The sequence below is a fragment of the Corvus hawaiiensis genome, chromosome 5 (assembly GCF_020740725.1).
Source record: "Corvus hawaiiensis isolate bCorHaw1 chromosome 5, bCorHaw1.pri.cur, whole genome shotgun sequence".
Taxonomy (NCBI): domain Eukaryota; kingdom Metazoa; phylum Chordata; class Aves; order Passeriformes; family Corvidae; genus Corvus; species Corvus hawaiiensis.
In genome coordinates this window covers 55,694,637-55,709,376 of record NC_063217.1, presented here as the reverse complement: position 1 = coordinate 55,709,376, position 14,740 = coordinate 55,694,637, and the positions used below count along the sequence as shown (strand labels likewise).

General features: G+C 39.6%; 1 protein-coding gene across 3 annotated transcripts in view; it reads right to left on the bottom strand.

Annotated features, from left to right (window-relative positions):
* SNCA (synuclein alpha) overlaps positions 1-14,740 on the bottom strand; it is a 63,691-nt gene that overhangs the window by 33,759 nt on the left and 15,192 nt on the right. For all 3 annotated transcript variants that reach the window (XM_048304897.1, XM_048304899.1, XM_048304898.1), the window contains exon 4: positions 14,266-14,411. In XM_048304897.1, the coding sequence (XP_048160854.1) occupies positions 14,266-14,411 (146 nt within the window). The remainder of the gene's footprint in view (positions 1-14,265; positions 14,412-14,740) is intronic.

The window sequence follows — 14,740 nt, the reverse complement described above, 5'->3', positions numbered from 1 at the left end:
ACTTCTTTGCCCCCACTTCTCAAACCAGTCTCAAATGCTGGCCACATGCAGAATGACACTTTGTGAAAGAACAGTGTGTTCTTCTAACAAAGAGTGGCCAACAGATAGTTCAAGCCACAACATCTGGAAATGAGCCAGCCAAATTCCTGCCTCTCCTCCAGAAGAGATTTTAAAAAACCCCAAAAAATCCGATGCATCTCAGATATCACAATCAGAAATGACATAAGGGACATAACAGATGAGATACTGTAACACAAAAGCTCTTCATAAATATGCTACATACAGTAGCTCGAAACACAATCATCATTTTAGCAGCTACACTGAAACGTTTACTGCAAGTAGTCAACAGTTCAAGTCAAAACAGAAAAATACAAATGATTTCAAGTTTTCTTCCTTCTGAAAGATGCTTGGTAAATGCTATGACAGGTTTGTTTCTCTCTTTGAATGCCAGATACGTTCAACTAAATGTAAAGATAACCGTAAAATTCAACTCGAGCTCTTACTTCTCCTGGATCATCACTATATTTTAATAAAGATATATCTAGCCAAACTAAATATTCAATTTCTCCTGCACAGCCACTGTGGATAAAAGCCTTGTACCTATTTACACATGGGCAAGCAAGGCAGCCTTCTATAGATTTACAAAAATGAAGCTGAGCATTAGGGTAATAAAAAGCCTATCTTGACTTGGACATTGATGATGTGTAAGAAAAGCAGGAAAGCACCAATCCAGTTCTGATCTCCTACCAGTCTACCTGGGAGGTCAGGGGCAGGAAGTGATTACAACCCTGGAATGGACATAACAAACCAAACACTCTGGGTAAATTCTTTGTACTTTGTTGAAACAGTCAGCATTTCCCTCAAGTGCCAGTTTCAGTCCCAATGACGGACAGTCACGCCTCTTGCCATCCTGGTAAAGGGGAGATTGGTGTCTATCAGTACAAGGCAGTCATCTTTACTTCCACAGGACAGCTGCAGAGATCATGACAAAGGAGCAAGGAAGATAATAGCAGGGGGGTTAGATAATGCCCAAGGCAGAGAGGCTGGAAGTAGATGATCTTTAAGGTCCCTTCCAACACAAGCCATTCTATGATTCTGCGATAGAGCAATATGATGTTGTACTGGACTGATGAAATAGCTGGTCAAACACTGTGCACCCTAAGGAAACCAAAAGGATAGGTCTCCTGTACAGGACACAAGAGTGTCTGCAGGACAGATGGACCAAAGGCTCAGTAAGAACAGATTTTAACTCACTGGAAAATTTAGAAGGTATTCTGATTTTATTTTAAACTTGGATAATCAATAAACACAAAGCACATGGCTGTGGATTTTTCTTAATAATCTTTAAAAATTTCTGTTATACACACAAACCCATCCAAATTCAAGATCCTCAGAATCTGATCAGTTTAGTTTCTTTCTCCTTGGGGCAAGGGGTACTAATTAGGTGAGCTACTGAGATGTCAGCACACAATCTAGGAACATTTAGGTGGATGTGATGGTTTGCACAGAGCTCAAAATAGGCCTCAGGCACTGAAGGGTAAAACATGAAAGGAGAAGAGGAGGACATGACATGATGGACCCTGTACAAGTCCTTTCAGATAATTTGAAATCTTAGTTGAATCTATGTCCCTGTAAAACAGTCACTCAAAAGCCCTGCTTTTCCACACTACCCCAATGTTAGGTGCTAGGATAGACATTAAAAAGCAGTCAGCACTCATCAAGTTCTGCTACAAATAAGTTTCCTGGCAATTATCAAAGGGATCAACATTAGGACTGATACAGAGCAGTTACAAAAAAAGACTCTGAAATGAAATTTCTTCTTCCCATAGGATTCATGTTTATTACCAATGTTTACCAAAAAGGCAAAACATCAGGCTGAAATATCCAAGATCCAGGGCAGCTAGACTTCCAAGCCACTATTTTGGTGGCAAAAGCTGCTGGGTATACAAGAAAGGTAAATCCATTGCACATCCCATACCCCAAGGAAACAGGATTAAGAGGTTCTCTCATGGTGCTTGAATGCAAAGGGGGAACTACCTTCTCTCATATATGCCCACTCTTTCCTCCTCCCACATATGCCCACTCTTTCCTCCTCCCACTCATTCCTCAATCATCAAACATCTCCTACCAAGTCTTTCCATCCATCCTTCCTGAACCCAGCTCATCCCCTCCATCAGCTTTGATTCCACAAACAGACTTGTCCTAACCAGAGGATGCAAATCAATCCCAGCCAAATCAGTTACTGTTTTCTTAGGCCAACTTTAAACTCAAGATGAACAGGGAAAACTTGAAATAACTGAATGTCCTCAAGTCTCTGCAGAGCACATTAACTTGGCACCTTGACCAGCTACCGATCATCCATTTTACTTCAAGTACAATCAATAGTTCTCCACATTCTCTTTGTAGCCTGAATGCCAGGATGAATTCCCAAGTCTGAAAGATTCTCCTTCAGGAAGCCTGCAAAGGCTTCTGTTCAGTCACTTCCCTCCCCATAATGTACCACACACAATCTAGAGGCATACAGCTGAGCTAAGGAACACAGAGGCTGGGAAAAGAAGAAAAAACAAATCCACCACTACTCATCTTAACTGTCATCAAGATGTTTACATTACTCCAACTAGATTCCAAAGCAAGGTCTAAGCTTGGCTTTTTAAATTGGTTTCATTACTTCTCCCAGCCTCCCCTATTTCTCAGTTTGGACAACAGCTGGCATTTACAGCAGTCCAACCAGCCGCATGACAAATCGTACATCCGAAATGTAGCTCAGGGAAAAAACTGCAGAGACAGCTAAGATTTAAAAACTCCATCTCATTGATGGTGTGTAGGAGGTGGAAAGAAGCACTGCTAAATCTGTTACCTTTCCTGTGAATGATGAACATACCACCCCTTCCAAAAATAGACTACGGAAGAAACATTATGCTGGTGACTGTGAAAAAGCAAGCTCACTACTTTGGCTCAGACATCAGGTCAGCTGTATGTGAACACATGCCCTCCTTCAAAGCTACTGGAATAGCTATTACTTAGGTTTTTTCTAAAAAGTAAACACATGGAGTCTATTGGAAATAACAGTGCTTTAAAAAACGTATCCTCATTTCAAGAAGCTGTTTTATAAATTCCAAGCTAACAAAAGGTAACAACTGACATAAGGCTCCTAGTAAAAGCTTCCACCTTCCACCTGCTGGTCTGACAAGCCTGCGCTGCATTCTGTCACAACAGCGATCACTGATCCCTCCTGCCTTCACCTTTTAAACTTTTGCTATGCAAATATATGCTCATAAAGCCTGTCTCCATACTGCGGACAAGGAAGAGAGTTCAGCTGCTAAATGCACTGGTCCAGCACCATCGAATACAAAAAATGCACTTCAGAAAAATTACTCAGACCACAGTAGGGATGAGGAGAAGGGAGGAAATCTTTCTTCCATCTCAAGATCTCTGCAAAGCCAGTGACTTCACTTTTGACCTGTTACAATAATTTTCACCAGAAAGGGAAATTAATTCAGCCTCCAGCTCTGTTGGATCTCTGACCTTTCTCTACAAAACAATTTACATACAGTATGTCTGAACTCAGTCAGTTATATTTTGAGGGATTTGTAAGATGATCTGTCACAGGCACAAAATTAAAAATGACCCAGCCATTAAAACTGGTGCTACCAGGAATCTGAAAAGAATCATTTGTTCAGATCAACCATATGAAGTATTAGCTAAGTCAGACAGGGGTTAATCAAGCATCTCTTGAGTGCAGTTCTTACATAAGATACGCTGGTAGCTAAGTAATGAACTGAAGTGTTTGATGCCACCAGAGTGATGTTGTTATTTATAATTGACATAAGTATATTCATTAGGCAAAGTATAAGTGTTTCATGCACATATTATCGTCTATAAACCGCATTATGGATATAAATTCTACCAAACTGGCCAGCAACTGCATACACAATTACAATTAAACCACACATTTCAATACCTTTAAAGTATCAACTTACTATAAATCATTAGCTTAATAATTAAAACCACTTCAAATTAGAAGCAATCAGAAGCTCACAGTGAGTTCTCAACACCAGAGATGCTAACAGGTTTTACAGCTTCCAGCCTCCTTCCTAAAGGCTCACACAAAATCAAGACAACCTGCACGTCTTAAAAGTGCTCGGTAACCCAGCTCAGATGCCCTTGCAATTTCCTTCCCCAAGCATATTTCGCATTACAACCTGTAAAAGTCATTTGCTTTAGATGTGATAGCTTGTTTCAACCACTGCTTCTTCCTTTCTTCATCTTGAATGGACATTCCCTGTTAGAAATACTGTCTCTATGGATAAGAAGAGATTTCTTGTGACTGACACTCAACCTGACACCCTAACTGAACTTTTCACACCACTCCAAAGTAATGCACATCCATTTAGACCACAAAGAACCCTTTTGGCCTTAAAAGCATCACAGGAAATTAGCAAGGGAAAAAAAAATCCACATATCTTTCTTACAAATAATAGCACATGAAGAAAGAACTATATTACACAATTAAAAGGTACAGCTGAGGTCAGCCAAAAAAGCCTAGAGGCTTTGCTTCATCCCATGGCCCCTGAGAAGAAATATGCATGGCTGACATAATACTGGCAGGGTATCAGCTGCTCTAGGTGATGCCCCTTCCCCACAGGATGGAGTGGGAGGTGGGACAGAGGGATTAAGCTGCTTTAAGGGCACAAATCCTGTTCCATGTGCTTCTGAAGGAGCAGCAGTTACAGACAGCTCCTCTGTTCACGGCTAACTGACCAACCAGGGTAAAAGTAGTTCTCTTCTGGCTGCATATCCTCATCTTGAGCTTCATTTTGACTTTTCTGACCCAAGCCTGGAAAACCTCCAGGGCATGTGCTAATCAAGCACAAGGAAACAGCTCTGAAAGCTAACACCAAAAGCTTGGAGGGGAATCAATATGTCCAATACATTTCAGAATCAGGCTTTCTGCCTGCTTCACTCTTGCAAAAAGCATGTTTTTTTAAAGGACAACTTTAGCAGCTTACACATCCAGTTTGCTCACAGGGAATATTTTGCATTAGACAAGCCACTGGCAAAAAGAGACATGTGCAATCTAAATGTTCAGATGCATTTCTGAGACATTCTATGTAGCTTTGTCCAGTAACAAATTTCAGTGTCCAGGTATATCATAGAAGCTTTTGAAACACTCTGAGACAAGTACTTAAAAACTGAAACATTATTACCAATCATCCTTATCCAGGCCACTTAACTTCCTCTAACAAAAAATTAACACAATTGAAAGCAGGTGAGAGCCAGAGAGTTTAATGACAGTTTACTGTAGAAAAGATGGAATATCTCTTCTTTTTCATTATGTCCTAGCAGCTTCAAAAAAGTCCCAGACATCTGCAGGCTATATCCAAGCTTTTATCTATTACTCCACAGATTCTTTAGGAAGTTATATCAGTGGTTAAAACAGCCACCAAAATGGTGCATGTGATATGACACTAATATTTGCTGATCATCACAAGTACTCTGATATAAATTTCCTTTCTTCTGATAGTAACAACAGCACTGCCGGTAATTAGGTAGTCCTAATAAAGCACCCCACCTGATTTCTTTCATCTTCCCTTTTCCTCTTAACCTATAGGGTTTCTTTGGAAGGGAGATGACATAGAGATTTATCTGTATTTTCAGAATGTCAGGCCAATCTCCACAGGGAGGTATTTACTCCACACTTCAGTTCTCAAAGTTTACACAGCCCTCATCATCACATCAATCCAAGACCCCAATTTGCTACTCATGCCTATGAAACATCCCACTGCAGTGCTTTGCTGAACAGACTGGCAGACAAACACGCATTGCAGTGCTTTGCCAAAATGTCATTTCAGCACCATAAACTTTCACCACTAGCTAAGAAAACCTGCCAGCTGCAGTCCTTGACTTTTACAACATCAGCAAGTCACACCAACTACCACCATCACAAATACTCTGGAGGCAATGACTTCCAGATAGGCACAGAATGAATCACATTTAAACTTCCTACCTTCCAAGGCTTGCACACTCCTTCTTGGCCAGCAGAGGAAAGGAGCATTGAAACATGGCAGAAGATGCTAAGGAGACACTTACAGTAACCTGCTAATACCTGGAAGCTTGTAAAACCTTTACCTTAAGTTGCACAAAAATGCCACTTCAAATTTTGGCCAGCTATCATGAGTTGCATGAAAACTATTTCCCATCTGAAATTGCGGAATCTTTCACACAAAAGTGGGCAAGAACAGGAATACAGTTGGTATGAATATATATCACCCCCAAATGAACTTAAAAGTACTCCTCTCACCAAATAGCACCTTCCTAAGTATTTAGCATGGGGTTCGAAACTATTTAGAACAGGAAAAAGAATTCTGTGAGTACTGCATGAAATCCCATAGATGGATGCATAGGAAACACAGGGACACTGAAATGGAACTGGTCCCACAGTTAGCCTGAGAGAATTCCATAATGCAATGGCCATACCTACACAGGGGAGATCAACACAGCAGGAATGTGCTGTGGGGGGAATACTAGGTAAGTTACACAGAAACAGGAGATGGAGGATATAGGAGGTAGAAGGGAGACCAGAGTAAAGAAGAGGGAGGAAACAGAGCAGAGTGTAGACAAGCAAACTCTCATAATAAATGCAAAAGGCAGTCTCCCAGTAAAAGGATGGGGAATGTCTTTTGCGTTTCTTCCTCACAAGTTAAAGAAAAAAATTAAAAATTGTGTTCTGCTATTTGTAGATATTACAAGTATTATCTCATTAGCATGACATGAACAATTCCTAGTGGAGAATGTGTTTACCTTTCTATCAGCTGGGAAGCAATTCTTTTTGGAGACCAAGGGAGATAGGCATATTCAGTTTAAGATGGGGGTACTTAATTTCTCCACAATCAAAGAAATCTGAGGTTAAGCAATTGCTAGAAAACAAAGAACAATATGATGCCACCCAAAAGCTCCCTAACTCAATCTCTCCACAGTTAATTATGAATACATTATGGTCAGAAGTAGTGAAGGCAGCAGGTAGATCCCGAACATCAGTCTGCACTAAAATGTTATCTCACAGCATGGAAGCCATTAGGAAACCAGGAAAACTTGCAAGACCTTTACATTAAACTGACATTTGCTCCTGAATTAATGAGGAGCAATAAGCTCCAGGATATTGTGGTAACAGCTTACAAGTTTTCTTTGCTCAAGTTCTGCTTAAATCACAGCTATCAATGCACTGAAATGCTTTGACAGAAAGAACATGATCTTCCTTCAAATACTGCTGTTTTGCTCTCTGAGAAAAAATACTGGCAACCTGCCCCACAGTAGGAAAAGTATTTTCTCTGCCAACCAGGGAGGTCAAGCATAAGTTGCCATTCAAAGTTCTACCAGCACTTCACCATACTCTTCAACAAACACAAACTCTGGCACTTCTATCTACAGTCACCCATCTTCCACTGTCTGTTTTTTTTCCCCCAAGTATTGTTATTTTCTATGCATATTCATTTCTATCTTGCCTAGCCTAATTTTAAATATTTCAAACAGAGGTGTTCAAAGTGACATAAAATTAATCTACTCAGAAGTCCTACCAGAATGTGCACATACCTGCTAAGAAGGAAGTGACAGGTAAAAAACTCTTGCAAAAGAAAGCTAGAAGAAAACCATTGTATTTCTTTGCTGGCTTTACGATCTCTTTACCCCTCCTGTTAATCAGCATATTTTTTGTGAGCATCATTAGCATATTTCATCAAATAAAATTTCCTGTAAACATTGGAGTCTGGTTCATACACTCCATGCTGTTCTTTACTATGCCACTATGCAGTATCAACACATACTAAGCTACATATGGGAGGCTCGCCCATGTGGAAACACCAAGAGAAAACAGAACTGCATTAATGAAACTGCATTAAGCGGCCTCAACTGCAACTGTAATGTGCTTCCAAAATAAATTCAAACCACTAAATCAAAGCCACTTGCATTCCAACACTCAGAATTCATACTGGATTCTAACACAATTTCACAGGTCTACCAACATTCATACCTCTGTACAACTTAGATGATTCACGAGCTTTCCCATCAAAAATACATGTGCTGTCATGAGGAGGAGATTGGACTGTATACATAAAGCAGATTCAAAACTTTAATATCACCTACTGGTGGGTGCCTTATGATCCATAAGAAACCCGAGTTTGCTGTTTCTAGAATATAGATTAGCTTTATAGAATGAATTTGTTACAGATATTTTAGTACAACACATCATTAATTCTGAGATCAGTAAGAAAAGCTCTACCAAAATAAATCAGTCCAGCTACACTACAATCAAAGAGATATGTCAGCTCACTGACAGTTCCACTTCCTCCAAGAATTTAAAGAAACAGCTAATAAAAGCTTTCTCTTAAAAGGGTCTTCTGTGAATCAGCTCCTGAGCAATGTGGATCCCCTAATGGGAAATCTATCCATCATTCTTCCACTCTCAATCAATCTACAGACATTAAAAAAGGAAACATCGCTAACAGCTGCTAAATATCCTTTTTGTTTTGCAGCAGTCACTCACATACATTATGCATAGATCAAGAATAAAGCAATAAGGGAAAAAGAAAAACCTGCCTCAGACTACATGCTCTGCATATTATGATTCAAATAGAAATTTGAAAGCAAGTGTTGTCTGACTCATGTTCAGCTGTGACTATCTGAGCAAGCCTTCTCCTATAAATCACCTAAACCATGTTGGTTTCCTTGAGAAAGACCAACTATGTGCTAGTTATCCCACCAGAAACCATGCTATGCAAGCTTGCAGGCCAGGCTGATGGGGCTTTGAGCAACCTGATCTACTGGAAGGTGTCCCTGCTTGTGGCAGGGGGTTTGGAGCTAGATGATCTTAAAGGTCCCTTCCAACCCAAATCATTTTTTGCTTCCAAACTGCTGCTGTAATTGCTCCCACACACCAGCCAGGAGTGTCACATCAAAACAATGGTAATGCCCACCCTGAACAACCAGAAATCCCATCTCTGCATTGCACAAGACAAACTGGCACTGCTTGCATCAGGTACAAAGGGTTAGACCTACGACTGCATGGCAGGCCCACTATGGACCTAGATCACTTGATATATTTAATCAAATGTATCCATTCTCTCCTGTGACATTTTATTGGAGCCAGAAAGGGTAAGAAGTAGTTGAGGAGGGCAGTTAGATGCTGCTGTGCCCCTACAGCCTGCTTGCTTTACAGTATCTACAGAAAAGCATCAACTCCAGAAGTTAATTGGGTGGAGGTCATTTCTACATTCGGCACACCAAAATCTTACTGAAGTTTCCTTGCTTAAATCAAGGCTTGATATTTTGCTCATACTAAATACTCTGGGAGATCAATAAACCTGCTTATTCCAACTGAAGAACAACAGTTTAAGTCTCATGCAACTTGCACTTACCATCCTGCTTTTCCTTGGGGTCTATTAGCCTTTTGGGACTACTGCCAATAGCAAAAAATGTAATGAAAAAGTAAAAAACCTCTCTATTTCCCTTTCTGAATAAGGAAATCAGGCATCTCTGCTCCACAGCTTTTCCTTAGTGTTTTTAGCCAAGCTTTTCAAAATTAATTGACTAACCTATAGACTGGAAGCATAGGGAATAGTGATCCTTCAACAAGTCAAGCATCCTGTACAGTATACTGAAATAAAGATGATCAGAGAACCAGGAGATCTCCATATTCTAGCAAAATACATGGTTTCACCTACAACCAAATCCTGCAATGATTAGACCTATTTTTAGAATCTTATTTACAAAAACCATTAATTTTAAAAGTTTCAGGAATTTTCCCTGTGGCATGTCAATATTATGGCAAGCAAAGAAAATACACTGAATAGGTCTCAAAAAGATAAAAAGAGATAAAACAAGAAAATGCCTGTTGGAGCTTCTCAACTACCAAGCTAGGCATTTTTATTGTATGCAGGTAGCAAGGAGAGCACCAAAGCAGTCTTGGGGACTTTAATGTTGGTATTCAAACTTCGGGAACTGATACCCAAGATAACTTAAGTAGAAGTCAAATGTCATCCCTAAGTTATTTCTGCATAAGATTTCTGCAGAAGAGTTTCTAAACTGATCTCTGTTTCTGTAATCAAAGTGTAAAGTACAAAACCTCGAGATTTCTTATTCAGCTTTTTTTGTTTCTTGAACTACAGGTGGTAATCAAAACTTTTTTGGGAACACCCCAAAATCTCATTTTGCAATGAGACAAACCAGAAATCTTTAAGGAAAAAGTATAGCTTACATTTAAAAAAATTCGTGTTTAATAAAGAAGAAAAGTATCCTTCATTCTGCCACTGAAAGACAAATTTTCAGAGACTCACAGGGTTTGCATTCCTTCTACTGGTAAGATTTCCCAAATGAACAAGTAACAGCTGACTGGAGTACACTGTGATGCTTGGTGTCTTAATCAAAACTGAGTTGCTCTCACCAAAATTAAAAGGTGTTTCATCATGTCTTTAGTCTCAGCAATGTGCCATGTCTCATGGAGATTCCCTGTAAAAAGGATCAAAAAGGCTCCTACATATTTGTATATTTGATTATGGTGACTCCCCAAAGTGGATTCATTCACCCTGGCTCTAAACAAAGTATAATGTCTGTGGAAAATTTTGGTGGTTCACAAGATGAGCTATTCTAGAAAGGAAAAAAAGTAAGACGTGGAATACTAGACACCTGTGGGTTCCACTGCACTGAACGTTTATGCTGGGGCACTGTTTGAACTCTAAAGAACAACAGAAAACACAGGGGGGTGGGGAGGGGCAGATACAGCAAACTTGCCATCACTTTTAATATTCTATATTAATTTTCACATTAAATGCAATTAGCAAGGGCTCTTAATTAATATTTTCTCTAAAAGAAAATGCCTAATGCCTAAATTGTTGGTCTTGACACCTAAAGACTTTCTGTGAAAGCTTTGTAATTAAACCCATGAGTTCAATTACCTGCTCTGGAAGCATATTGCCTACCTACTTGCTACCTGCTACTGTAATCTTGTGTTTTCAGTGCTATTTACTGCAAAAGTGTTAAATTAAGAGACACTAGAAAAAAAAAAAAATTAGCACATGGAGATATCAAAAATGATCATACAGATCATATAGATCCCAAAAATCTTAAGGACAAGACCTGTTCTTCTATTTACTTTAGTAAAATCTACAGCACATGAAATCCATAGCACTGTATCATCATACAGTACTCAAAGAACCTTGAGGTTTCAGCTTGACTGGGAATTTTCGTGCTAGAACAGTAAAATTATTCAGCATAGAAATCATAGAAGTTGGCTACATCTATTCTTGAGATGCCAGGGAACCAAATGACATGGATTCAGTGAGGTTAAGAACTTAATTCAATTAGTTAATTACCTATCTGAAAACAACAGACTTTGCAATCCATATTTTGTTTTCATGTAATGCTATACACCAGATGCTTATTTGCTGGTACCCTCCCCTCCCCCCCCCATTTGTATCCATACATTCAGGCTGACTTACAAATCTCCATTAAATGCAACTATCAATAATTTTCACTTTTTAAAAACTCATTTAGAAGACACACTGTACACAGAAACAAAACATGCACAGGCACACAATAGATGTTTTGTCACTCAGTAAAATACTGCTTGCAGTATATTAGCCCTTTTATAATTAATTTGAGCGTACTTACCACCACTACCCCGGCTGTTTCTAGCAGTGGGTTTCTGCCAAAGCAGCAATCCCCCAGGCAGCCTCAGATGGGCACTCTCAAGTCATCCCTGTCTCTCACTGTCTCAGCTGTCACTCCACACTGCCTGCTTACACCAGCTGCAGGGCAGGTGGGTGACAGCGTGGTGTCACAGCAGCCCTCCAGCCTGGCCTCACTTGGATGCTTAAGCTTGTGCTTCATGCTCCAAAGCACACCAGCTTTTAAGGCTGCACTAGGCCAGCTTGGACAAGTTTCTCAAGAAAGAATTTTACCAAGTATTTGCTTCATATTTCCTTCGCATAATTATTGTTGTAGCCACAGGTTAAAAAAAACCCCAAAAATTTATGAGTGTTTTTAATTATTGAAAGTCAAAACCAAACTTCCATCATGGCACAAGAAAAATGCCAGTCACCATGCAAGACTGTAGGCTTTCACACAGGCAAGCTGCCTTAAGACACAACCTAACAGAAAAAAAAGTTACACTGATACTTTGATTGGATGCCTGGTTGGCATCTTCTGCTATTTCAGAAAAACTCACCCTGTTTCCTTCAAGGGACTTGTGTCTCACTGTTATTCTGGATGCCCACACCTGCCCTACCCAGCTGTCAGTTAACCGGGAAAATCCAAGCAAAAATCTATCTCATGGGCCTTGGAGCCGCAAAGGAATGCAAACCCACTAGGTTTTAAAATAACTTTCTGTGACTCAATTTTGATATTAACATTTTCAAAATGGCTACTCATCCCTTGCAAAACCAGTAAAAGACAGAGGCAAGGCAGACCAGGAGGAGCCACAGATACTCCTCAGCTACATGGCCATACTGCATAGATGACTGAGAATCTCAGTCTAAAAATATCGGTATCAAGACTCGAATGAATGATTTTACATATCTAAAGAACAAAGCACCAGGTCAGAATAATGTTGCTATTTATAGGAATAATATGCATGCACATTATGGATGTTCTTTCATTTCACAGATGTAATTTTATTCTGTTACAGCCATCAAGACTTAAATATAAGCTTTACAATACAGAGAACAGATTTAAATGAAAGTCAGCAGACATTTGTTTTATACTTTATAATTACAGGGATCTCTCTCTACAGAGAGGGATAAAAAGGCATTAGTTATGGTCAATACTAAAGGGGGTAATTGTGCATTAAAGCAATGATGATCCTGATTACACTGAGTTTCAAGAGCTGTGAACAGAAAAGAATATTCTCATCATAAAACTACAAGAGAGCTTTAGCAGAAACGAAGTGCAGAGACTACTGTGACCATGCCATACTCATGTATCCCCTGGCTGTTCATTAGATTCTCCACTTTGCAAATCTTCCCACACAGCTTTCACAAAGGTCCATGACCACATCAAAAGCAACATTTTATTTATAGCTGAATAAAAGAGGACTAAAAAATCCCCCAGGAATATTGATTTGAAATAGAATAAAACCCACTTGTGAGATGTTTTCCAAGACAATACACCACAGTGACATGAATACCTACCACAACATAACATCCCTTTTTGCTCCACATCGTAAAGCACCAATAGGATTTGTCAGACAGACACAGAATACACTTCAATAAGGATAAAAACCCAAAGTTTTTAAGGATTCAATTTTTACAGCTCCTCTGGACACTAACTGGAAATAAGATATAAAATAGAACTTCATGCTAAATTCCATGACAGCTGTATTTTTGTGTAAATACTAAATACTCTTCCTAATCTTATTTTTGTCTAACTCTTAAATGTTCATATAGAAAACAGCACAAAAGGAGGTATTTGTCTCTTCTGGGTTATTTTTGTCTCCAAAAAACACTACACACATTTTGGAAAGCATCATTCCTGCCAACTGGGGTCACTTTTCACCTAGTGTCAGTGGAAGAACATAACTACAGTATATCAGCAACAAAAATGAGGTAACACTTCATATTGCGCAAATACTTATACTCACCTTGGGGCTGGAATAAAAATACCTACAGTGTTCTATAGGATGAGCTAGAGCAAATTTAATCTGGATAGTCGAGAATATTTGGAGGCATTTTTGAGACAGTCAGTCTATTAAGGAAGACAGTGACTCTCCAGCTAGACCTTTACTTTAGATGCAGTGTGTCTAACCAGTCAGTGGATTGGTACACAAACCCTTCTCTCTACAACCACAAAGGATACAAATGAAACCTGAGATTTGCTGTTTGACCTTTCAGCACTAACAGGTTGCTTTTAAATTTGAAGTTACTGGGAAAAACAGTTGTCTTTCCACACAGCTACACAGCTATCCTACAGCAGTTGGCCTCCACTAGAGGCTGCTGAGTTCAGAATCACCACTAGATCACACTTTAAACCATGATCCATGACTAAGACATTTCAGAATAATAAAGTTCCGTGCCTAATCCTACTCAAGTTCCCAAATCCTGAAAGCCACTGAAAATACAAGCTATAAACAGCAGACATGTTCTTTGTTGTTCATTTGTTTGGCATAACACAAATCATCCAGCATTCATACTGCTGACAGACAGAAAACACTCCATCTGCCTCTTCATGAGGCCTTCTTTGCTCACTTCTTCACCTGGAAAAGACCATAAATAAACAAACCTGTTTGGCCAACTGATCCTTCTTCACCAAGCCAGTGGCTGCAGCGATGTTCCCTGCTCCTTCCACTGTCTTCTGCGCCACCGCTGTCACTCCCGTCACCACAGCTCCCCCAACATTAGACACTTGCTCTTTGGTCTTCTCGGCCACTGAGGAGAAGCATAAGATGGAAAAACACATTATGCCTCTGGGAGCTGTAAGTTTTTCAGAGAATCTATCACTGACAGCCCAACATCATGAAAAGCCATTACATTTTCTGTACCCCAAGTGGATCTTAAGAAATTAAACTATCCATCTGGTAACACTGGAGCAGTAGAGGTAAAAATAAGCCTTAGCTGGGGCTCAATTTCTTTCATGTGAAAGACATCTGACATTTTCATTCATGTCTAACTGCACTTTAGGGAAGAAAAATCATTATTTAGGTGCTCTTATGTCCAACTCACTGTATAATATATCCTAGTTTGGAAACGCATTCCAA